Source organism: Rhinopithecus bieti, unplaced genomic scaffold, assembly GCF_001698545.2.
Source record: "Rhinopithecus bieti isolate Rb0 unplaced genomic scaffold, ASM169854v2 scaffold_72501, whole genome shotgun sequence".
Taxonomy (NCBI): domain Eukaryota; kingdom Metazoa; phylum Chordata; class Mammalia; order Primates; family Cercopithecidae; genus Rhinopithecus; species Rhinopithecus bieti.
The window spans coordinates 511,049-536,701 of record NW_016827507.1 but is presented as its reverse complement, the minus strand read 5'-3'; the positions used below and the strand labels follow the sequence as shown (position 1 = coordinate 536,701).

The window sequence follows — 25,653 nt, the reverse complement described above, 5'->3', positions numbered from 1 at the left end:
AAAAGTATTTTCTTCAATAATAAATTAACAGCTTACTATAACTTTTTTACTTTATAAACTTTAATTTTTTAACTTTTTAACTCTTTCGTAACACTTAGCTTAAAACACAAACATATTGTACAACTGTGCAAAATGTATCCTTATTTCATAAACTTTTCTGTTTTAAACTAATTTTTTTTAACTTTTAAACGTTTTTGTTAAAACTAAGACAGACACACACTACACAGTGTCGGGATCATCTACATCCTTGTCTTCCACCTCCACATCTTGTGCCTCTGGAAGTTCTTTAGGGACAGTAACATGCATGAAGCTGTCATCTCCTAGGATAAGAGTACCTTCTTCTGGTTACCTCCTGAAGGACCTGCCCGAGGCTGTTTTACAGATCAAGTAGAGATAGCTTGGCTGTTTTACAGATCAAGTAGAACAGCCTCAGGCAGGTCCTTCAGGAGGTAACCAGAAGTTATATTTTTTCTTTTTAATAAGTAGAAGGAATATACTCTAAAGTAACGATAAAAAGTGTAATATGGTACATAGAAAACCACTGGCATAGTCCTTTAATTTTATTTTCAAGTATGATGCACTGTACGTAATTGTTTGTGCTGGACTTTTATATGACTGGCAGCACAATAGATTTGTTTACACCACTGTCGCCAACACAAGTAATACATTGCATTATGATGCTACCACGGCTACAGCGATAGAAATATTTCAGCTCCATTATAATCTGAAGGGACTGCCCTGATGTATATGGTCTGGCATTGACTGAAACATCATTATGCGGTGCTTGTTTGTTTATGGATACACATGCGCGCACACTTCTCTACAAAACCCAATGCCAAAGTGTGAAAGCGTTGTCTCAACCCGCTGTCTTCACTTGAACTTCTTTCACTTTCTCTGAACTTGATCTTTTGATCCCCACCCTGCTACTGAAACAACTCTGTTCAGATCCTCAGTGACCTCCTCTGAGCACCTTTGCCACACTTGATGAGGGATCCGTCCTTCCTTCTGAAGAGTCTTAGGCCCTCACCATCTCGGAGCCTCTGGGCTCCTCTCTCTCTGGCTGGGTGTTCTCCATCTCTTGCTAGACCCTCCTCTTCTTGCCCTCTGCATTCTGGAGTCAAGGGGACTCACTCCTTTGACTTCTTCTCCATTCGCTCTCTTCTCAGTGGTCTCACTGTCTCATGGTTTTAACAACCAAAAGCAATGACAATGACCCCCAGATTTATGTCTGCAGGTCAGACCTGTCTTCTGATCCCTGGATTCGCTTTCCAGCAGCCTCCTCTCCAGAGGGGGGTCTCTCAAACCTAACGTGTCCCAAATCGAATTCCTGATCTCTCCATGCCCTGAAAGCTGTTGCTGCCATCCTCTTCCCTTTCTCTGTAAATGACAATTCTGGTTTTTTCTTGGAACCAAGAAAAATTTCCCATTTCACTCAACCAGGATTTTAAAAACACACACATAAGAAATGAAAGCCTCTCAGTGCCCTGCATGACCCTACATGGTCCACCTGCCTTCTTACTGATTCTGTGGCCCTCTCCCTTGTCCTCTCTGCTCCATGTGCACTGCCTTCCTTTCTAGCCCTCAGCTGTACCAAGAATGTGTCCCCTGAATGACTTTGACATTTGATAGTCCCTCTGCCCACAGTACTGTGCCCCCAGATAATATCTGCATATCTCCTCCAATTCCTTCAAATCTCAGCTCAGGGGATACCTTATTAGAGAGAGTTCTCTGACTGCACCATAAAAAAGCAATCTTAGTTCAGTTCTTCCAATCCCTTAGCTGCTCTTCTTACTCTGAGTAGCACATCTGATCATGCGACATATTATTTATACATATATATAAATTGTTTGTTGTCTGTCTTTCCCACTAAAGACAGCTTCATGAAAGTAATGCATTTGTGTTGTTTCTTAAATGTTTTAAATAACTTGAATCCATGCATGAATGAATCAATGCATGCATGATATGATTGTCTCGTGTTATTTGATTTCGTGCATGGCTACTGCTGAAGTTGGTAAGTGGCAGAACCAGGACTCGGCCTGGTCTCACTAGAGCAGTTGCTGTCTCTCCTGCACAGTGAGGTGTTCATGCCCTCACCTCCCACTGGGTGGTATAGAGATACTTAACAACAAAGCTTTAGTGCGCCGCACCCCAGTTTGCATACAAATACAAGGGTAAAATGGATAACTTTCTTTTAGAGCAATGGCAAGACTTAATAAGTCAGGTGAGTCTACTTTTCCTTGTAGAATGTATAGAAATATAAGCTCATTTTAATGCCACAATAAGGTTCAGATTTAAATAGTCTCTGTTTTACGAAATAGAGTCTCTGTTTTACGAAGTACTATTAAATATTTAAATAAAACCAGTTTCATTGTTTTTTAAATTGCTAATTTATAAGAGGAAAGGATCTGTTTTCTCAGCTATCATTTTAAAATTCTGTTTTGTCCTTGGGGGATAAATTTTCAGTTATGATTTTTTTAAAGATTTTATTTTTACCACAGTCCTAGATTCACAGCAAAATTGAGAGGAAGGCAAGATTGCCCATAGACACCCTGCCTCTACACTTGCACAACCTCCCCATTATCCACATCTGCCACCAAAGTGGTATGTTTGTTACAATCAGTGAACCTACACTGACACATGATCATCACCCAAAGTCCTTAGTTGACATTAGGGTTCACTGTTGGTGTTGTAGATTCTCTGGGTTAACACAAATGTATAATGTCACGTGTCCACCATTAGAGTATCACACAGAGTACTTTCACTGCCCTGGACATCCTCTGTGCTCTGCCCAGTCATTTCTCCCTCCCCTCAACCCCTGTCAGTTGCTGACTCAGTTACATCTGTGGTACACTTGATATCAACCCATTTCTTAAAATAGGACTCTATTGTAAACTGGGGTTTTTTGTTAACTCTTAATTAAATGAGGAGCAGGAATGATTCTTCAAATTATTTTAAGTCCTACTTCCCACTGTTTTTCCCAAATCACATTTTATAGCCTGAGAAACGTGGTGAAATTATTTTTTAAGTTTGCCCTTGTTTTCCCTCCCCTATCAGCACTGTGATGGATGTTCTCCTGAGCAGTGAAATGTCTAACAGTCGGGTTCACAATATCAACTCTGAAAGCTCTATAATTTAGAAAGCCAGACCTTCAATTTTTGTAAGCTGATAGGATTGCTGAGCCTTTCTCTTAGAGAGGGATTCTCTGATTAAACTATAAATTTGGTTTGGCATTTTCAATGGAAAATTATTTAAATATTCCAATTATTGGCAAGTGAATGTGATTTTTAATTCCTAAAGAAAATTATTTATTTGAAACTTAAGTTTTTTTCTCTTTTCTTACATGCTTGGCATTAGTAGATAAAACATGCTAGTTAGGAAACTGAAGCTATTCCCATGTTAAAACTGTTTGTAAGGATTTGAGGGTGATCTCTATATTTGCATTGCTGATGTGACATCCTAGTTTCTCTGACTTTTTGCTGTCTGCCCCAGAAGATGGAGCTTTGTAGTCATGGTATTATGTGAGATCTGAGACTAAGCATTTGTGACATCGGGCTCTGTCCTCTGGCTAACTAGTTAGTGAATACTTCGTCCCTCATTACTGCTGGACAAGGAGACAGTTTTCCAAATAAAAGAATCATTCTTCAGGCAAGCGTAATGCTCACTCTGCTGGCCTCCTAAAATTTACTGAAGCCATGTGTCTCAGACCAGTGGTTCTGAAAGTTTTTGATCTCACAATCCCTGTATACTTCATACTCTTAAAAACTAGTGAAGTACATTGGTGTGGTGTGGGGAAAAAAATTACTGAGAGCCGCAACATGCTTTAGTGTATGTGGTTTATATATATTAATAGTTATTACATTAGAAATTAAAACAGAAACATTTAAAAATATTTATCAGTCATTAAATGTGACAACCCATTGCTTGTAAATATAATCTATTTTTACGAAAAATCTCTATTTCCTTAAAAAAATGGTACAAATTGTGGCTTCTCATTTATGCTTCTGCATTCCTTCTGATGTGATACGTTGTTGTGATTGAAGTAGTTGGAACAACAGATATGTAACTAGAAAGGGGAAAGTAGCCTTTTCAAATAACAGTCGATATTCTTCTTTGATAGTACATCAAAACTTGGCAGGTAGTAGTGTTTGTTTGTTTGCTTGTTTGTTTGTTTTTGAGACGGAGTCTCGCTCATTGCCCAGGCTGGAGTGCAATGGCGCCACCTCGGCTCACCACAACCTCTGCCTCCCGGGTTCAAGTGATTCCCTTGCCTCAGCCTCCTGAGTAGCTGGGATTACAGGCGTGCACCACCATGCCTGGCTAATTTTGTATTTTTAGTAGAGATGGGGCTTCACCACGTTAGCCACACTGGTCTCCAACTCCCAACCTCAGGTGATCCATCTGCCTCGGTCTCCCAAAGTGCTGGGATTACAGGCGTGAGCCACCGCGCCCAGCCCAGCAGGTAGTAGTTTCTTAAAGAATAGTTGTTATATAGACTTTAAAACCATACCAGTAATCTTGTCATACTCTGTTACATTAAAATATCTTGGTCTGCCATACACTTGATGGGTTTTTTGGCATCACGCATGGATCATTTGAAAAATGTCACTTCGCTAAGTTATGCGTATCTTCACAGTGCTGTGATACGTTTCATTAGGCGATATCAAAACAGTCATCACCACTGATCTCAACAGAGATGAGTATTGACTTTGCCATCAGTTTACAGTAGCAAATACTGGTTTTCCAAAATTGCAGTTTTTACTGGAAAGCTCAAATTCTGTCATTGGTAACCAATACTGTTGGTTGTTTACTTAAGGTGACAGTTGAAAATGTGAACCAGATACCCAAGTCTGAGTAAGCCTAGTTCATTGCTGTGAGTTACTTCAGGTACCGATGATGTTTATGGAAAAGGCAGCTAGTTGACCTCACAATGTAAGGAATGGCCTCAGGTGCTTTTCCTTGAGATCACCCATGTACTTCAGTGTGCCCCAGAATTGCTTTCAAGAGCACTTTTCCCATCATCATACAGAAGTTAAGATGTGTCTTTAATAGTTGAGATTTAATAAAATTAGTCAACGTTTACTTCATCAAGGACATTCTTAAGTGAAAATGCCTTAAAGAAAAAGAATTCTCATGCAGCTTGGTGCCCCTGCCTTGACTTTTGGTCAACCAGCAACAATTTTACCCACCACATAAAAGTTCGGTACAGTGAAAAAGACAAGAACATCTTAGTGTTATTCTGAAAACATTTTGACTTGATGAAACCCTGAAAGAGTTCATGGGTCACACTTTAGAAACCACTACCCTAGGCTGTTTTGAAAAGTAAGATGCAGTAATGCTGTGGGAGAGGTGGACTCATGATGGATCCAGCAGCAAGAGAAGAATAAAGCAAACTGTCTGAAACATTTGGCACCTCATGCAGCCTTCCCATCAAGGGAATCGTCCTCACATTGTAAGCCCCTTGAGGGCAGAAATAGCATCATTGCCTCTGGTCCCATGGACAGCGTCTGTGCATGCCAGGGACGCCCACACAGACAGGCTGAGCTTCCACCTCACTCGTCAGAACTGGCCCCGTCTGGCCTCGGAATTCTCAGGGTAAGAGGAACAGGCTAACAGTAATGTATTTACTCTGAACACATTTAACAAAACAAGACAAGAATGAAGTTACTGCCGTCTCTTTTTCCAGATTAAATGACAGTAGCCATAGCAGTGGCACTGCCCCAGTGGGAGCACTAGTGAACAAAGACCAAGGAAAAGCCAAAATTCAGCAAAGTTGTGGTCAGGTGACTGGACTTTGGCTGTAACTCCTTTTTCCACCCAACTTATACAGCCTAATTCTGGAGCATATTATTCAATACCTTCCTGGGGAAATACTGTTAAATGTTATAAAAGAACTATTGGGTAAGTAAGGCTCTTATGGAAAGCAGACTGGAAATTTTTTAGTCATTTATCTTAAAGGAATTTCAAATCTTCAGTTATGTATGATAATGTGAAAACAAGAGTAGTCCCAAATTTTATTTTAAATATGACTTTTCTTTTATTTTGCTTTACTTATAAACATTCCTAATGGTTAGTAGAAGAATTAAAGTCTCCTAAATAGAAAGGAAATACTAAACTAGGTCAGTCTAGAGCAATTACCTGGATTATGCATGAGTCTTTCCATTTTTCCTATCTCATAATAAGCATTTAGTAGGTGTTAGCTAAAGTCTTAAATTTTATCATAACAATTACAGATAAGATTTTCCTTAAAGGAATGGGGCAAAATAATCAAGAAAAATTTTTGCATTAAATTTAAATAGTGCAGAACTTAGTAATGTGACTTCCGAAGGAATTTACTACACCTTCGCCCACCCCCCCAGATTGTCACAGACATGACAACAAAACATTATTATTACAGATGAGTCATTGAGACATGGACAAAGTTTGCAGTCCCAGTGTTTGTATGAGTCATTCATGGATCTCTTCTGGAATGGTGCTACGTGCTAGGTGTCAGCACTGTCCAGAACAAATATGAATGAGGTGTCATTCCTGTCTTCTGTCTCAGTTTTCTTACCTGTAAAATTAAATAATATGTCTACCTCAAATCATATGTTTTGAGAATTAAAAGATTATCTAAGTGCATTGTAAACTAAAAAGGACTTTTAAGAAACAGTTGAATCAAGAAGATGGACTAAGTGCCTATACCTGGTCCACCCACCCCTCCTTTTTAAAATCCCATGAAGTGACAGAAACAAGTTTTGAAAGATTCCTGAGAAAGAGGAAGTAGATGAAACCAAACCTCTGAAAAAACACAATCGGACAAAACCCCATTCGAGAGAAGGCTGCTGGAATGGTAGAGTGGCTTAGGGAAGATTTAACCAAATTACACCAGTGGCTATAAAGGATAGAAAGAGGCTCAGGGTTTTCTCATAACTGATTGAAGAGCTGCCTCTGAAACAGCAAGGCTGGTCTGCTCTGCCTCCAACTCCGTGGTTCTGAGTGCAGGGTAATGGCCTTGGATCCCCGAGTAAAGCTGTGACAATGTGAGCCCAAACCTCGGGTAGTCCCACCCTCTGGAGGACCCAGGAGCCCCCAGAGACAAAGCATACCTTACTGGCACATCCCACCCAATGGTGTATTGTGTCCTTCTCCATAGCCACCAGAAGAAGCCTATTTTAAATAAGGGGGAGCTTTTACAGACAAGCAAACTGAGAACCTCAAAAGCAAAAACTAACACATATCTAAAATTTACAAAGCATTTAAGAAACGTCATACTCAACAAACTGGAAAACTAACACCTTGAGTAAACAGCTCACAGAATAGAAGATGATTATAAAATAAGTGACAAAATCTGAGATGGATAGGAAGACATAGCGTTCAGTTATAGAGTTGGGAATTTAGAAGTTAGTAGATGGCTAGCCAGGTGCCGTGGCTCACGCCTGTAATCCCAGCACTTTGGGATTTGGGCCCAGACAGGCACATCACGAGGTCAGGAGATCAAGATCATCCTGGCCAACGTGGTGAAACCCCTGTCTCTACTAAAAATACAAAAATTAGCTGGGCGTGGTGGCACGCGCCTGTAGTCCCAGCTACTCGGACGGCTGAGGCAGGAGAATCACTTGCACCCCGGAGGCGGAGGTTGCAGTGAGCCAAGAGCACGCCACTGCACTCTGGCCTGGAACAGAGTAAGAGAGCGAGACTCCGTCTCAAAAAAAAAAAAGAAGTAGCTAGTGAGGTAGGAAGCAAACCAGGAAGCATAACATCCTGGGAGCAAACTGAAGAAAGTTTATCAAGGAAGAGGTGCAGTGATCAGCTATATCAGATAGTTACCGATCGGTCACATAACATGTGGATAAGCACTGATCATTCAATTTAGCAACTTGAAGTTCAATGGTTAACTTGATAAGGGATAAAAAGTTTAAGAGGAATAATGGTGATGATTGCAATGAAGTTGAAAGGCTAACTGGTATAATCCTAGAAACTAAAAGAGAGGAAATCGTAGAGAGTGGGATATATGAAGTTGAAGACAGAAGTGATTGCTAATGGCAAGATCCTAGAGTGCGACGCGGAGGGAATGGCTAAAGGAGGCTGGGTCAGTGGACAAGAGGAGCCAGAAAGTTGAGAGGCCTTCGTGTTTGAAGGATCATCTTCCCATATGCTGACATCACCAGGACTCAGGACAGTGATGCTGTTTAGAGATTGAAAGCTGGGTGTTTGTTCAGAAGAGTGAAGCATGATAGTCTGGAAATGGCGGAGTTGTCTGTACCTTAGGGGAGGGAGGGGTTAGCCAAAAAAAGAAACATACTCTCCTTTCCTCTAGGCCCATTGTATTCAGCCATTTTTGCAGTTGCTGTGAAGAAGTACCTGAGGCTGGGTAATTTGTAATGAAAAGAGGTTTAATTGGCTTACAGTTCTGCAGGCTGTACAGGGCCTCAGGGAGCTGTTACTCATGGCAGAAGGCCAAGTGAGAGTGGGAGCAGAGAAAGAACGGGTGGCGCCACAGGCTTTTCAACAACCACATCTTGTGAACTGCGCAAGAACTCACTTATCACCAAGGGGATGGTGCTAAACCATTCATGAGGGGTCTGCCCCCATGATCCAGTCACCTCCCACCAAGCCCCACCTCCAACACCCTCCAACGCGGGGGATTCCATTTCCGCATGAGATCTGCAGGGGACAAACACCAAACCACATCACCCAGTGACATCTCCGCTGTGGGAGTTAAAGAAAACAGTGGAGAGGGTTGCTGGGGAAGAATTGTCATTAGAGATAAATCAAGTTTTCATTGAGCAAGACACTTTCAAAGAAGAGATCGAGACTATATAAGGGATTTTTGCTAGTGATGGCTTAATGTGTTTCTTGCCCATTCTCATGTTTGGCCTAATGTGTTTTCTTGCCTGTTATCAATATTAAAAGTTGTATCCATAAATGAAGAAATTTTTAGTGTTTTTCTCCTTTGCCATATGTTGGGTTTTTAGTTTATCCTTGGGAAATAGGACACATCTTTGGTTAATAGACATCTGAGGTAGACGAAATGAAATGCTGCGAAAGCAATTCAGACGGAACTGACAGGTGTGAGAATGGGACCCAGCTGCTCCCAGCTCCTTGGCTTGATGACAGTCTTGCAATAAATAATCAGAAACTGGGTGAAATGATAGCAAATGTCAGTTTTAAAGTTTTCGCTTGTCAAAACTAAGATTGTCTTATCACCAAACCATTGCTGGACCTAATCATGCTACCTTTTACCTTCCGTGCACTGAAAAACATTCTCTACCTTCATTTTTATTATGCTGAACTATGTTATAGCACCTCCCAGTAAATTTCCAGTCTATGCTTATGTTCATTACTGCTCACTTCATTTAATAAAGGAGGTTTAGTTTGGTCAGAAAGGAGTTGTTAACCCTTCTCTTTATTAGTCGCAGGACCTGTCATTTACAGTTCCAAGTTAAACAATCGGGAACTGTCTCAGTCAAGGAAATCCCTTTCCGTGTTTTGGTGAGGTTACTCATTTATCTGTGCAACAGAGAGAAAATTCTCAAAAACATCAAGGTTGTATTTGTCTAAGGAGCCATTATGATCTAACTTCTGACCCTTCATTTAATTTAGTGCTGAGTTTCCAAGAAGCATTTGCCAATTTATTTTCAACAAAATGAGAAATTATGTTGACTACAGTGGGGCGAGATGCTGTGAAAGAGCCATGGAGGATGTCAGAGCTAGCTGCCAGGAGACCTGAGCAGTGTCTAGACCAGCCCCTGACTTGGCAGATGCACAGGAAGACCCCCACATGGAAGCCGTCCTCCCAGGGTGGCACCGCAGGTGGAGGCCCAGGCCTGGACTGACAGCTGACAGACATTTTTGTCAACAGCTTTAATTGAGTCTCAATTTCAGTTCTCAAGACAAGAGAAATATTCTGTTAATACTTTAATATCATTCTCATATTTAAAGCTATCATAAGCAGGAAAGCAGTGTTTTTTTCTTTTGTTGTTAGTTTCTGCTGGTTTATTATCTTTTGAATATAAAAATTGATCTGTTCTCTTTTCAGTTAGTCCTCCTCTTCTCACCATAACTGTATATTATTCTGTGAGGGAAAATTAGGACTACAGAAAGGAAACCAGCGAGAGACTAAGGCAGCCCCAGATCACTATGATCCTGTGGCAGCACGTTTCATGTGGGCCCGGCTTCTGTTTCTGAGCACGAGGAAGGATCATTAAAGCCGGAGGGAGGGCAAACGAGAAGTTCTGGAAGAGCAAAGGCCAAGTCAACGTGAGAAGCAGTCCGATAAGGTGGCCGCCCGCGGTGAGCAGAAGCCGCCTGTAGCATTTGTGTTCAGCACACGGCAGTGGTAGTGTTCGGAGCTTTGAGTGTAGGTGCTGCCACTTACAAGTTATGTGACCCTGGGCAGATGGCTCCGCTTGGGCCTCAGCTGCCTCGTCTAGAAAAGCATAGAGTTTTTTAGATTAGGTGAGCTCGTGTGCGTGAGAAGTTGTCAGTAGGGCAGTGGTGTGGCTCACAGTAGCTGCATTCCTCTCACACTCCTTTTCCTTCTAAATTGTTTTAGGAATGCCAGCCCTCAATGTGAAGACCACTTTTTAGAACTCTATAGCTACATGTACCTCTGTGGAAAAATTGCACATTGCTGGTTGGTATATTAGGTCAGCTGTAGTAGGGACTATTCGGTAATGTGTTAAGCCAGCGGAGCTTAACACAGCACATTTCAGAGAGCTGATTTTATACAGAGAGCGCAAATCAACCACCATGTTACACTGCATTTAATTAACTTGTAAGAGTATAATTAAGCCAGGATAACAAGGTGGGGCCTATGTTCTATGTGTAGAAGAAGTATTTTATCCTAAGGAATATTCCGGTCCAGGCATTTATCTTTTATTTACTTTTTTTTTTTTTTCTGTGATGCAGTTTCGTTCTGTCGCCAGGCTGGAGTGCAGTGGCATGATCTCAGCTCACTGCAACCTCCGCCTCCTCCTGGGTTCAAGCAATTCCCCTGCCTCAGCATCCTGAGTAGCTGGGACTACAGGCGCCACCACGCCCAGCTAATTTATATATATATATAATTAGTAGAGATGGGGTTTCACCATGTTGGCCAGGATGGTCTCGATCTTCTGACTTCAGCCTGCCAAAGTGCTGGGATTACAGGCATGAGCCACTGCGCCTGGCCCGGTGCAGGCATTTTTCATCAATACTTACTATATTTGTTTTTTTGTTTTTTTAATTATACTTTAAGTTCTAGGGTACATGTGCATAACGTGCAGGTTTGTTACATATGTATACTTGTGCCATGTGGGTGTGCTGCACCCATCAACTCGTCAGCACCCATCAACTCGTCATTTACATCAGGTATAACTCCCAATCCAATCCCTACCCCCTCCCCCTCCCCGTGATAGGCCCCAGTGTGTGAGTTCCCCTTCCCCGAGTCCAAGTGATCTCAATTGTTCAGTTCCCCACCAATGGAGTGAGAACATGCGGTGTTTGGGTTTTTCCTCGTTCGTTTGCGATTAAGTTGCCCTGAGAATGATGGGTTTCCCCAGCTTGCTCCCATCGCCGCTCCTACAAAGGAACCTACAAACATCATCTCCTTTTCTTCATGGCTGCATAGTAATTCGCCCTGGGTGGTATATGTGCCCACATTTTCTCTTCCTCCTCTAATCCAGTCCTGGCTCACTGGGCATGGACATTTGGGGTCTGATTCCAAGTCTTTTTGCTATTGGTGAAATAGTGCCGCCGAATTAACATACGGTGGTGCCATGTGTCTTTAAATAGCCAGCATGATTTTGTAAATCCCTTTGGGGTATATACCCAGTAAATGGGATGGGGCTGGGTCCATTATGGTAACTTCTTAGTTTCTAGATCCTTGAGGAATCGCCCTATTTGTTTGAACTGCTTGTAGACACCTACATTTTTCAACCTGTTTCCTGCCTCTGCTTTGCATATACTGTTTCTTCTGCCTGGAAGACCTTTGCTGCCATTGCTTCTGTCCATTCCTTCTCCACCTGTCTTCACTTTCACCCTCCTGTTCCTTCAGAACACTGTGCAAGCACTGCATGCTCCAAGAAGCCATTCATGACACACTGGAGTGATGGAGGTGCCCCTTCTCCGTATACCCACTTAACATATGTAATGTGAGGGTCTCCTCCAGGCCAGAAGGATGAGAACCAGGACATGCTGTCATGGGAAACCAACCTCACTCAGGGAGACTAGCAGGGTTCTCTTTGGAAGTGGCATTTAGGTTAAGGACTTGAGTTGAAAGTAGCCTGGAGGAGAGGAGAGAAGGGCCTTCTAAGGGCAGAAGGAGTAGCAAATGTAAAAACTCATGCCCACATTTTGAGATAAAAAGGAACATAGCTCCATTGCTTACACTTTTCTCATAGGAATGGCCATGCTGTGCTGTAGTAATTGAATGTGATGATTAGTCTCTGGTGTCACTTTCCTAAGACGACGTTGGGAAAAACTCTGTGTGGGTGTGATCACAAGTCTTGCCTGTGTAGTCAAAGAGATTCAGCTATACCATTCTCCAGGCAATTTAGGCTGACTTCTTAGCTCTTCCGGTCTGCGGTGTCCTTATCTGTCAAATGGGTATGGCAGTTGTACTCTCTGAGGCTGGGGGTGATGTGGGATCTCAGCGACTGGTGTTCAGTCGGCATTCGCAGCATGCATCTGTGCTTCTCAGACTGTGACTTCCTGAGCCGTTAAACATCTGAGCTGGAGCCTTTTCCGTTTTGATTAGAAACCTCCTTATTGTATGAAATGGGGAGAATGGGGATGTTTCTTTCCATGACAGTCTAAGATAACAAATTTAGGATGGTTGTTTCCCTACAAAATGAAGTCAAGTGGGAAAGAGGAAAGCCTGAGAGGGTCCGTGGAAACCTTTCTCAGATACACAGAATGGTTATGGCTTAGTAATCTAGACTTTTCACAAGTCTGTTCCTGTAAAAAGTTATTCCTAGTTCAAATATATTGTATATCTGTAGGCTGTTTTGCATCATCTGCAAAATGGCAGTGATAACTCTTCCCTCTTGCTGTCAGTGATGGCCCTTTCCTCGTGCTCTCTCAAGGATGTTGTACATTGGAACATGGATTTGCCTGTACTTTGGAAAGATCCTTGGCCTCGTGTAACCAGACTTGTGACAAGATTGCAGAGATCCATTTCTCTGCTCTCCTGTCCCGTGTGGCCATGGCTACTGAGTCACCTTTCCTTTTCCTGCCAGTTTCTGGATGGTGATGCAGCAGTGCCGATGAAAGAAAACATTTCATCTGGGCATTTGTTTTTAATGTATTATAAGGTGTAGCACCCACAATTCATGCAGCACCAAGTTCTCTGGTAGACGAGGGTGTAAGAAGAAATAAAGTCTTTGCCTTCTGTAAACATCCCATCTATTGGAAAGGAAGTGTTTACCTCCTCCCCCACTCCCACAGTGCCTTGCACAGGCCCAGCCCTAGCTCTTGGCATACTGGGCTAGAATTGTCCAAACACATCTTCCCTCTCTGCAGACTCCCAGTCTTCCCAGGTCAGGTCCTGTCTTTGTATTCCCTCGTGCACTTTTAGGTACTTACCGTGTGTTGGGTGGCCAATTGTTGTGGTTAAAATGTCAAAACATATTTATTATGTATTAAAATTAGGGAACTAGACAAGGGGCCTTTGATAATCCTAAAGTTAACACTTCCGTTTTGGAACTCTGTGATCTCGGTGGGACTTTCTTTGAATTTTCAGTCCTGCCCTTCATTAGTTGTCTTTAAGTTTTACAGAACTTTATTGAGTACTGTTGAAACTCGCAGCCAGATGATTTTGTCCTTTGTTTTGTTTTGTTCACTGCAGTGGTGCTGATTACTATGATTATGGACATGGACTCAGCGAGGAGACTTACGATTCCTACGGTGAGTGACTGGCCAGAGCATGTGAAGAGAGGGAGGAGAGATGGCCATAGAAAGACCTTAAAGATCTTAATGGGAAGAGAAATTTATAAGGACATTTGGACTCAAACAGCAGCTTCCTTTCAATTCGTTTGTACATATCTAGCTATTTTTAGAGGCTCCTTTATTATTTAAATATTTAAAGAGGACTAAAGACTTGCCGAAGACTGCATGAATCCAGATTCTGAACTTCAATTTTATGTTTGGGTTGATTGTCGTGTGCTGATTTTCTCACAGAGTAGTTTTTCAAACTGCAGACACTTGATAGCTGGGTCTTTTTGAAGTGTCTTTGTTTCTTGACAGTGAAGGGAAATGAAGCAATTGAGACTACAGCTCTAAAGTGATTCTCCCACCTTCATCTTCATATTTTAATTCATTTCCAATCTCAAACCCTCTGAAAAAAATTACACTGGGAGTCATTTCATAAAGGTTACAAAAGCACTGAACCAAGGAGGAGATACAGGGTCTGTAAGCTTTACAGGACGGCAGCTAAACCCTCTCAATTCAGTGGAGCTGGTAGAGATGCTGGAGACTTTGTGTCCAAAGTCTCACTATGCAGAAGGATGACAGGTTTAATTAAAAGAATTGGCGGCAGCAACATAACAGGAGTAAGAAGAGCCTTTGCCGCAGGGCAAGGAGATCAGAGAACATGAAGCTTCAATCAGTTGCAAAGCTCTGATGAATCCCTGGTACCTGGTGCAAGTGTATCAGGATTGTGGTTAAGGGATGTTAGGACATTTCTCTTAACGGAAAAACTATTTTCCGGTGTTAAACCTTTTGAAGTGCATTTTGTTGTATCACCTGCCCGAAGCTGTGATGATTGCACCTTGGATTTTTTTTTTTTTTTTTTTTTTGATTATCCGTAACAAACACTGAAGAGAAATATGTTGGTTTGCTGAATGCAGGCTACTTAAATTGATGCAAGTTAGCTTGAGGGAATGACGTTGATTGCATGTTTTGTATCAAAAGAAGAGGTCATTTTAAGCATTTTTCCTTCACAGCTTTTTAAATTGGTCTCTGTGGACACATGGCTTTTAAATTGCTGTATGTTGCAGCAGGGATGTTAACTGTTTGATGTCAAAGACTTATAGATAACTCATTAAAAGTTATCTTTAGGCTGAACAGGTGTTTAATTTCAGGAGATAAAGGTGATAGAATGCCCTTGGTTATTAATGCCATTGTCCAGTACGGATTTAGCATGATGAATGAAATCTGACATTATGTCGTTAAATTTATTTCATATTCGGGAAGTGTTATTGAGAAGTGAAGTTCAACCCAGTGCAACTTTCCTTCAGTCTTTCCGTGAAAGCGCCTGTGAAAAGTGAGATCGTGTTTCCCTTTCTCAGTCTGCCCCTTCCCATTTTGCTCTCCAGTTTTCTTCTCCTTTGTCTTCACAGATGTCCATCTATGTTTTTTCTTTGTTTTTACTGTTGGAAGACATCTAAGTGATCCTTTTCCCTGTTCTCTTTTTCACTCATAAATGTCCTGATGTTTAGCAAAAGGCAATTCTCTTTGCTACTTGAACTTGTAAACTGCTGTTACATGAGAAACCAAAAGGAAAGTCCTTGCAAAGTTGGTTGCCATTTCAGATACAAGAACCGGTTTTCTTCTCATGCTGACACATTTTGCGAGTGAGATGATTATTTTTCCTTGTGCTTGTAATTTATTTAAGTAAATTCCTTGTTTGTTTTTCTTTTCAGTACACCAGGGGTATATATTTTCAATATGACATGTACCTTTGGTTCAGGGCTAAGTTAGAGTCTGAAAAATGAAGCCTGTGGGATTCGTGGCAGCGATCTAATTGTGATTCATCTTACTGATTGTAGGACAAGAGGAGTGGACTAACTCAAGACACAAGGCACCTTCAGCGAGGACAGCAAAGGGCGTCTACAGAGACCAGCCATATGGCAGATACTGATTGTACTGTCTGATGTTGTGAAATAGCCAATCTCCACCAGTCCTGTATACTGTTCAAAGTAATTTTTTTCTATGAACAATCCCTTTTTAAATAAATCAAAATGCTTAAAATCTGAATGGATGGAACTTAAAACTACTTTGTTGAAACATCAACCTGGGCAGAAAAAAAAAAAAAAGACATGTAAAATTTTGTTATTTCCAGTCTGTATATGAAAAAATAGGTCATCAAAAGGAAAAAAAATAACTTTGATTAACTAGTGTTAAACAAAAAATAGGTTTACTAAATATGTTAATCTATTCTTTTAACATAAGCCTCACCTTTCATTTTAAAGGTTTCCATAGAATTTAGTTATTTGATCTTTCAGCCATATGCTAGTTTTTTTTTTCTCTTGCCAACATGCGTAAAAAGGGAAGCCAATTACAAGTGCAAATAATGTGGTATTCTTTTGTAACTCAAGTCTTGAAATGTTCTGTAGTGTTAAGCAAAGTCTCCTCTTGCTTGATACTAAATAAACTTTTGAAAGAAATTTTGTGTGTGTGAGCTAACAATTTCATGGGTTTTTTTTATTTAAAAAGGCCTTCATAAATAGTTGTAAACAGGGAAAGAATTCATTTAACAATGCTTGTCATAAAAGGGTCACACTAAACATTGTACAACTTATTTTAAAAATGGTATAAAATTAAATGTACCATTATATACTCACCATAGACTTAAATGCTGTTTAAAGAGTCCAAATGGTATCGAGCTGCTTGAGTGGCACATTAAACTACGCAAAACCAAATCTTGTTTAAAAACTGGTTTTAAAATAACTACTGGATTTTCTGAAAAAGATGTGATCAGTTTTCATCTTGTTGAGCGTTTTTTCACTAGTGCAACTTTGGATTTTTTATGAGAATTTTGGTACCTTAATGAACACCTCGCTCCATGCTGGAAGCACTAAGCACAAAGCTTTTAAAGACTTTCTGGCTTGACTAATTGAGGTCGCACTCGCCAAGGCTGAGGATGTGTAACCCTTAAACGGTCTTCATTTTCAAAGGTAAATAAATCAAATAAGATTTTTAATCTCACTTAATTTATCTTAATATAACTAATAAAACCAGGGAGATTACAACCTAGCAAGTTTCATTATCCATTTTAGAAAAGTTTTAAGATCACCTAAATTCTCATTTTAAAAGTTTAATTTGTTTTAGTAATCTAAAAGCCTTAGTTTAGCCAGTTTAATTGGGGCCAATTACTCCCTATTAAACAACTGTAAAACCTCATAACTAGTTATTTGTAATACATTATTTGGTTAGTAATTGAGGGCACTTCTTAAAACTGACAAATATTTAATAAAGTTATTCTTTAATCATTAAGCTTTTTTAATTGTAGATTACGTAAAATGTTTAATTTTATTTCTTGGGGATTTTTTTCTCTATTTTGAGTAAAAAGGTCTTTTCTTTTGTTAGGCAATGTCAGCCATCTTGGAATGTCACAGGAACTGGTTGAACACCTGAGGCAAACAAAGGTAAGTTTGCCTTTTTGTTCCAATTATCCTGAGCTGTGCGGAAGATGAAGACAATTTCACGCTTACCTGAAGTCACATGGAAAATTTCCCCTGCTGATTTCCTAGTACAACACCAGTGATTATGTCAGATTAACTCCAAAAGTCAGAAAAGAAGCTTCCTGAATGTAAACAAGTCAGGCCCAGGAAGCTTCATTATAAGCGGCAGAGATTGGAGGCTCAGGTTCATCCTGATATTTAAATATTCAGATTACTTTCTTCAGAAAATATCTAGCAGTCTAGTCAATAGCATGAAAAAAATTTTCCAGATTATTCAGTAAAAAGAGCAGTTTGCCAAACTTCATATATAATAACTCAATTTTCGTTTTCTATGTGCATGCATAGGCAAAAAAAATTGCACAGATATGCTGGAAATTTTTGACAGTATTTCTGTTAGTCTTGTGGAAGCATGGTTTTCTGTGCTTCTGAATTTTGTCTCTTTTTTACATCTTCTTGGTTTTTTTTCTAAAGCATCAAAAAATACTACTTAGGCCCTGATATTCCAGAGTCTTACTTTTTCAGTGTTTGTATTTGAGCTCTGCCAATAACTGTGACTTTGGGCAAGTCTCGCTTTCTCTATCAGTTCAGTGAAAATGATGCTTATCCCATGCACTTGTTAGAATTAAGATAATATCGTCAGAGTGTTTTGGAAGCTGAAAGTGATACAATCATGTAAAGTTTAATTGTCAAAGTTGTATTTACATATTTAATATATATGAAAAATATATGACCTTGGTTTTCCCTAATAGCCAAAATTAGCCTGAAATAATTAAATTACTTTTAGAAAGAAAATAATTCTCATCATTTTTGTAGACCAAACTAAGTTTATTGTATTTTCTTTATGTTTGTCTGTTTGGATTTTGTTGTTTGTTTTCTCTTGTACGGAATGAGAATGTGATGTCCACCACATCTCTGTAGTGTGTGATGTTACTGAAGTTTTTCACAGCTTTTTTCTTTATCAAATAATTTTTTAAGGAGTTGGCATACAGAATAATAAATCCAGAATTATGGAGAGGTAGATGGTCAATCCTCAGGTGCTCTTCAGAGTTAATTAATAGGAAATACTGTACAATTTTATATTTCTTGTCATTTTTTCAAAGCATCCATAACTTTATCAGGCTGTAAAAAGGGATTGTGATCCAGAAAGGTCCAGATCACTATCTTTAGACAGGAACTTTCCTACTCGGCCTTCGAGATCTTCTCTTATCTGGCTGATGCTCCACCAGGCCTGATTTTTTTCTGTTTCCATAGGAAGACCCTGCTATAGATAAGCCTGTCTTCTCATGTCTCTAAGAGCACATTTCATTGTTCCCAAATTGCTTCCTTCTAACCTTTGTTTTCGCCCCCGTGGAATTCATTTATTTTCTCATATGACAGCATCCATGGAACATGAGCTCCATACTGGACACAACAGGTGCACTGGTCATACAAAGACTGATAAGACATGAAACCCTGTATTCAAATACTGCAAAACCAAATGGAGGTGACAGCCCATAACACACAACTTGCTGTCGCCTGTATCTTTGCATGAAGAAACCATACCCATCCTTCAGAACTTAGCCCCATGCCCTCTCTTCCATGGTGTCCTCACCAGTTAAATCAGGCGGTGATCCCTCCGCCCTCTCTAAAGAGCATATTTGGTTTATATTTCCTTATTTTAGTATTGGTACCATATGACTTACATTGGTTGTAAGTTGCCATAACAGCCAAGCATGTGCTTATCACTTTCTGTAAATTATTTTATTGAATCCTCACAGCCATAAGAAGGTGTCATCTACATTTTAAAAAAGGAAGAAATTTAAGCTTCAGGGGGTGAATTTCACGCTTATGTTGCTCGTGTACCTTATAACTGGTAGAGCCCCGATTTGAACCGATTGACTTTAATCCAGAGTCTTTGATCTTAACCATGTTGTTACAGTGTCATTCTTTATATTACAGTGGCTCCTCCATTAGATTCAAGGCTCTTTAAGAGAAGGAGCCTTTAATTTTTGTTACCTTGTTTCCCAGAGAGTATCTCACACAACGCTGAGCATCGTGAATGGTAACTGCCCCCTTCTCTCTCTCTTCCCAACCCCTTCCCCAGATTCCTTCATGGAGTCTTTCACTTGTTTAGGTTTTGAATCTTCTTGTCTCAGGTATTCCAAGTCAAATCAGTATCAGTATTTACTTGGATATGTTTCCTGAACACCTGCTGTGTTGCAGATGGCAGGAAGACAGTGATTAAGGACATCATTGTTGTCCTTGCAGGTGCCACACGCTACTGGGGAAATGGACAGAGACGACGTCTGTAGAGCTCTGACAGAGATACACGTGCTTTCTAGGCGCGTGGAAGGGAGATGTGTAACCCAGGCAGGTCGGTCAGAGGTCGCAGAAGGGGCCCATGGAGATATTAAGACCAGTAGAAGATAACCACACAGGGCAGGTCCTCTCAGAGCATCCATACTTCTGCTCTGCCCTTCACCCGCTTTGTGACCTTGAGTCAATGACTTAACCTTTCTAAACAGGAGTCTAAACTGCAGATTCCCTAGACAGGTGTGATACCTACCTTAGTGTTGCTGTGAAGATTAGAAGCATGCCTGGCACAAATAAAGGTGTTCACTCATTGGTTGCTATATGTAAATATTTGCCATTATAAGAAAACATGATCATTGAGGAAACTTCAGGTATATTAGATAATTATTAGAGAAAGTAAGAGATGATGCTGGCTGGGTAGGAAAGGGACATACAATGAAGGGTCTTGTAGGTTCTGCTAAGAAGCGCAAATTCAGTGCACCATTTTCAAGTGTAAGTATCCTCTTTGCCTTTAAGCTTGACCTACTCCATTCCCTTGGGCAGATAGTGCCTCATTTAGTCTGTGTTCCAAAAAGAACTCTACAAACTTCTGTTTCCACTAGTTAGTGATTTTAAAGCCAATCAGTGCCTTAAAAAATAGGTGCTCTCACTTTTTCATCCTCTTGTGACCATCTCTTCACATAGTTATTTGACAGTGTAAGAGTTTAGTAAGTGAGTGGCATTGTCAGTGTGATCAAGATGATTCGTAACAGGCAGGGTTAGGAACGGTCAGCCCAGACCCAAAAAACCCACACAATCATGTGTGAACAGCACTACAATTTTAGATAGTCTAGCTGCCTTGTTTAACTCAAAATTAAAGACTCTGGTCACTGTATACAGAGACAGGTTCCAGAATTTAAAACTAATGATTTGAAGAAAAAATAAAACTGTAGAGTCAAAAGTTAAATGAAAATATGAGACATTTTATAGAATATGTGATAAATTTAAGGAATAAAGTTTATTGTTTTCTGCCAAACATTATCTACTATTTATATTGATATTCAGTGTTTTATAGGGATAGAAAGGAAAAAATCCATACTTATTTTTAAAAAACAATCTATTTTATGCCTGATTCTATTTCTGATTGGGAAAGACTGCAGATCATTTTTCAGTCTGAATTTCACCCTCCCTTATCGATGGAAAATCCTGTCCAGTTGAAGTTGATTCTGACTGACATTCCTGTTTCAAGAATCTCTGTTGTATATTTCAGTGATTAGCAGCCATTGCTGAAATCATTTTTCAGATCTTAATGTGATGAGTCCTTCAGTGACTTTCAGGATAAAACTCAGCCTCCTTGGCTCTGAACATCAAGCCCTGCGTGATTCTGCTGCTGGCCTCCCCAGCCGCCTAAAGCACAGCATGCTCTGACCCCACCCCACTGTGGTCCAGCCCTGATAGATTGAAAACCTTCTAGAGCTTTTCTATCAGTGCCATTCTCTGCCTGAAGTCACAGTTCCTTACCCCACTCAAATAAATGAACACAAATGAATGAACACAACTCTCACCCAGCTCTTGGTCTAGCTAGTTGTTGCTGGCCTATCCAGACTTCCCAGTGGAACTTGAAGCATCCCCTCACCCTGGAGGCCCTCCGTAGCCCGCCATGTTCACAGCTCTTCTGTGGACCCTCGTCTTACTCTATGAATTCTGCAGTACAGTATCCTGAGATTGGCTGTTGACCCTCCTTTCCTCCCACCAGATTGTCAACATCTTTAGTGCAGTGACCCTGTCTCACGCCTAGTAAGAACAAGCCATCGGATGGCTGAGTGAGTAAAGTGGATGTGGAAGCTCGGTGGCTGATAGTACAGGACGATGTACTAGGTCTTGTTTGGCCTTATTAGATTAAGTTAGTCATCCTTACATTTGAGGAGAACTTACCAGGTTATTAAGTTCTGTCCTGTGTGTTTATCTCATCTGAACCACCGCTGGCAGGATTTATGTGTCTGCTACCTAACACAGTTCCTAGTACCTAACAGACAGTCAAAACAAGGAGATAGAATAAACAAACAGGGATCATTGTGAAGTGTGCAGGGATGGTGGTGTTATCCTGAGGCTAGATTTCTGTTCTGCTTGTTGGTGGGTTTTTGTCCCTGACTGCAAGTTCCTTAAAGATAGAAGAACCATGTCTTATTGGACTTGTACTTCCAAATACTAGCACACTGCCTGGCACATAGACATAGTGGGAACTGACAAGGTGTTCAGTGGGGAATGAATGAGTAAACAAATGAACCTATAATTCTTGAAACACTAACACTGAGCACTTTTCGGTACAGACAGTCCCTAATACATGTGCAGTAGAAACTGTACCTCAGATGTTGAATATGTATCTTTTCTACAGCTAGCCATAGCAGTGTGATACTCTTGCAATGCCAGGCATTGGCAGCGAGCCATTTTGTTTTTCACTTTGAGTACAGCATTCAGAAATTACTTGAGATATCAAACTTTATTATCAAATAGGCCTTGTGTTCGATGATTCAGCCCAACCGTATGCTAATGTAAGTGTTTTGAGTATGTTTAAGGTAGGCTAAGCTAAGCTATGATGTTTGGTAGGTTAGGTGTATTGTGTACATTTCCAACTTAATGTTTTTGACTTACAACGGGTTTACAGGACATAACCCCATCCTAAGATGAGGAGCATTTGTATTCATTTGTTTTCTTAGTGGAAGTATGATGTGTCTCTAATCATTAGATTTTTTTAATGATAAATGTGAAGTTGGAAAACCAAAATATGTCCTTTATTTAGTCGGTAATACATGTGCTTGGTACAAAATATACACACACAGTGGTCTTAATTCCCACCTTTACCCCCACACACCCATAGGCAACTGTTTGTAGTGATTTTCCTGTATCTTTCCCGAGATAGTCCGTGCATAAGTAAAGCTTTTTTTTAAAATTATCACTATTTTTTACATAGAAAACATTATACCATTTTCTCCCCTCGTTTTACTTTGAAGTATGTCTTACAGCTCATTTTCTGTTATTTTATACTGGAAAGTTACCTTTTTCTTTTTATTGGCTGAATAATATTTATATGAAAGAGCCATAATCCAAAAGCTACTGACAGAGATGTAGTTAGTTTCTAATATTTTGCTCCCATTAAAGGCAATGCAAGAAGCCATGTCTATAAACATCTGTGGAATGAATTTTTAAAGTAGACTTACTGGGATTTTATAGATGTTTCCCATAGAGGTCATGGTGCATCTTAATATGCTTTTGTAAAAGAAACCTATCTAAATGCTGTATGTTTTCATTATGATCTACAAGATTAGCTCCTGTGGCCACTCCAGAAACTCATCTGCCCAAAAGATGGTTTAAAATGGTCTTCTATACCCAGCATGACGTCTGGCATGTGGCAGGCTGGCTACCTGTGCGATTTAGCAAGGAGATGCAGGGCGTGCTGGGTCTAGTAAGGACACTCTCCTGGACACTGGTCTGCGTCTTACGGGGAGAGCTGAAAGTCCTGTGACCCTTCCTCAGACTCCTGCTGGTCTCCTCACATTCCTGGGGCTTATTTACATCAGTAAGTGTATGTTAAGGGCTGGCCCGTGGTGGGGCAGGCTTTGTGGGACTGTGGTAGCCACACCAGGGTGGCAGGAGAGGCCTACAGGCTCTCTAAGGAAACAGACAGGATCTCCTCTAGCACTGCCCTCCATGGGCTCACTGCCCACCCTCTCCTCTTCTCTGATTATCCAGATCCTGCCATTTCTTCAAGATCTTTTCTCTCTCAGCCAGAAGAGCCTTCTCTTCTGTCCCCATGAGAACCCTGGCTGAGAGGACTCGATTGGCAGAGGTCTCATTCTGACCTGCCAGTTGACAGTTTGGAGCTGTGTAAATGTCCTTCATCCCTAGTATCCTCCTTGAGGGTCACAGGTGTGTCTGTCAAATTTCATAAACCTTAAAGCCTTCAGCACAAGCCATGCAAGAAATATTTATTGGTTGATTAAAGCAGTGCCCTCATCAGTAGATTTACTGTATTCAATGTGTAACTTTGAAAGATTTGCCTTTCAATCACAGTTTGCAATTGATTGATCCTACCAGTGCTGATGCTTTATGCAGGTGACACTGAGATGCCCACTGTGTCCCTGGTGCTCTGCAGTAATAAAAGGCTAGAGAAGGGCAGAGATGGTGCAGAGGAGAAAGAGATGAACTTGCTCTGAGGACAAAGGAGGAAATAAAATCTGGAGTTTTGAAAGTCGAAATCTGGCAAGCCAGGAAGGGAGGAGAAAATGTTAAGACATAATAAGCGAATACAGGTGGGAGAGGAGGGTGTCAACCAAGATATGAAATGGCATCATTTGTTTTGGGAACATACAAGCAGCTGCTGGAATATAACGTGCTGGGAGAGAAATAGATGCCTCTGGAGACATAGGAAGGGGCTGGGTCCTATGGAGCCATCAGCGGTGTCCTGAGTTGTTGTCAGCACACTTTGTGGTATTGAACAGTTACCTAGGGCCTGGGACGTGTGACCAGAGCCATGAGAAGTCAACATCACCACAGTGGCCATTTCTCCACTGCAATTGGGTTTTTTGTTTGTTTGTTTGTTTTTCTGATCACCAGCCAGTTTTTTAAATAACAGTTTTGTTTCGTATAGCACATCAAAATCGGTTCTTTGGGGTTAGGTAATAAAATTTAAAATATATCTGAAAGTTCAGTCTCTTATCAGGTGACAAGAATGCAAGGACTCTGCCAGGGTGGACCCCTAGGAACTTATAGGTTAATATTTGAGGTTTTATGTAAAACAAGGCGTTGCCATTCTGAAATCGCTCCATAAATACCATAATGGATAGTAGTGTAATCATCATTAAACCAGTTAATCATCCATCTGTCTTTACTTAACACAAATATTTTATGTCCTTAATTTGAATGATTCTGTTTTGCATTGTTTTCCATAAACATCCTTATTTCTATTAAGTGTCTACTTGCCTGTGTCCTCTAAACGCTGCCATTCCCAAAAGAGCATATGGTTATTATTAATTTCTTGATATATACAAATATATTTCATTTTCCTCTCTTTCAGGAACTTTCCTTCTATTTATGGACTGCTTAAGAATAGTCAACTCACCAACGTGCCTAGTCAGTAAATGAATCCACTTGGGAACTTGAAAAACATCTTAATTAATTTTTTGTTTGCATAATTTTGTGTTCTGTGACTTGTTTTTATTATATGGTATGCTTTTAATTTGGAGAACCTACTTTTTTGAAAAAAGGAAAGAAAATCTATCTTATTTTGTTGTCTCCCAATAACAAAAAGAGAGTGATTTGTATAGTAGTTAATAAAGGCTGCCTATTGAAATCTCTTCTACTTTAAACCTAGAAAAACAAAGTCTTGTTATTTCAGCACAGCTCTAAATTGTGTACACTTGAAAACCGTGTACAGCTGCAACTCACTGCAAGAAGTCAAGATTCCACACATATTCCACATTTGAAAATGATTTATCCATCTCAGTGATGGACCAATAAATATGAAAGCATTATGCAAAAAGTATTCTGTCACATAAAAGGTTAATTATAAAGGCTTCTGCAGGAAGCAGAGTGGCACGGTCAGAATAGAAACGTGATTTTCATGCCTCAGTGTAATTTGTTATGGAACACAAAGGTCATAATCCCTGTGGACAGTATTATTCTGTTCATTCTCTTTTCATCATTTACTAGTGCATTGTGATTTTAATTCAATACGCCCTGGGAGGATGTGTTTTATTTCTTCTGTTAGAAGCTCGCACAATATGTTCCCTGGACTTGGAATTTCAAGAACTGTCTTGCACATTGTTAAATTGTCGCTTTCTTGCCTCAAAGACACATTTTTTTGAGGCATTCACTTTTTACAGCATGCCATGTTTCGAGCATTGTGTTAACCATAGAATGACTTCAAATAGCTTAGCTTTTTCTTATCCTCGTATGCATCCTAAAACATAATTCTTTTGTACCTTTTAGATGTGTCCAGTACACATTTCCCCATCTCAGAAAC

The 25,653-nt window shown here is 40.3% G+C and overlaps 1 protein-coding gene across 6 annotated transcripts in view; it reads left to right on the top strand.

Moving 5' to 3' along the window:
- KHDRBS3 (KH RNA binding domain containing, signal transduction associated 3) overlaps nt 1–24,993 on the top strand; it is a 200,792-nt gene extending 175,799 nt beyond the window's left edge. For 2 of the 6 annotated variants that reach the window (XM_017863819.1, XM_017863820.1), the window contains exons 8-9: nt 13,805–13,863; nt 15,726–16,343. In XM_017863819.1, the coding sequence (XP_017719308.1) occupies nt 13,805–13,863; nt 15,726–15,817 (151 nt within the window). In that variant the 3' untranslated portion in view covers nt 15,818–16,343. Of the gene's footprint in view, nt 1–13,804; nt 13,864–15,725; nt 16,344–17,265; nt 17,325–18,531; nt 18,545–19,607; nt 19,714–24,705 lie in introns of those variants that run through there. The other 4 variants (XR_001883778.1, XR_001883777.1, XR_001883779.1 and 1 more) reach the window with 4 other exon arrangements.
- The last annotated feature ends 660 nt before the right edge of the window (nt 24,994–25,653 follow it).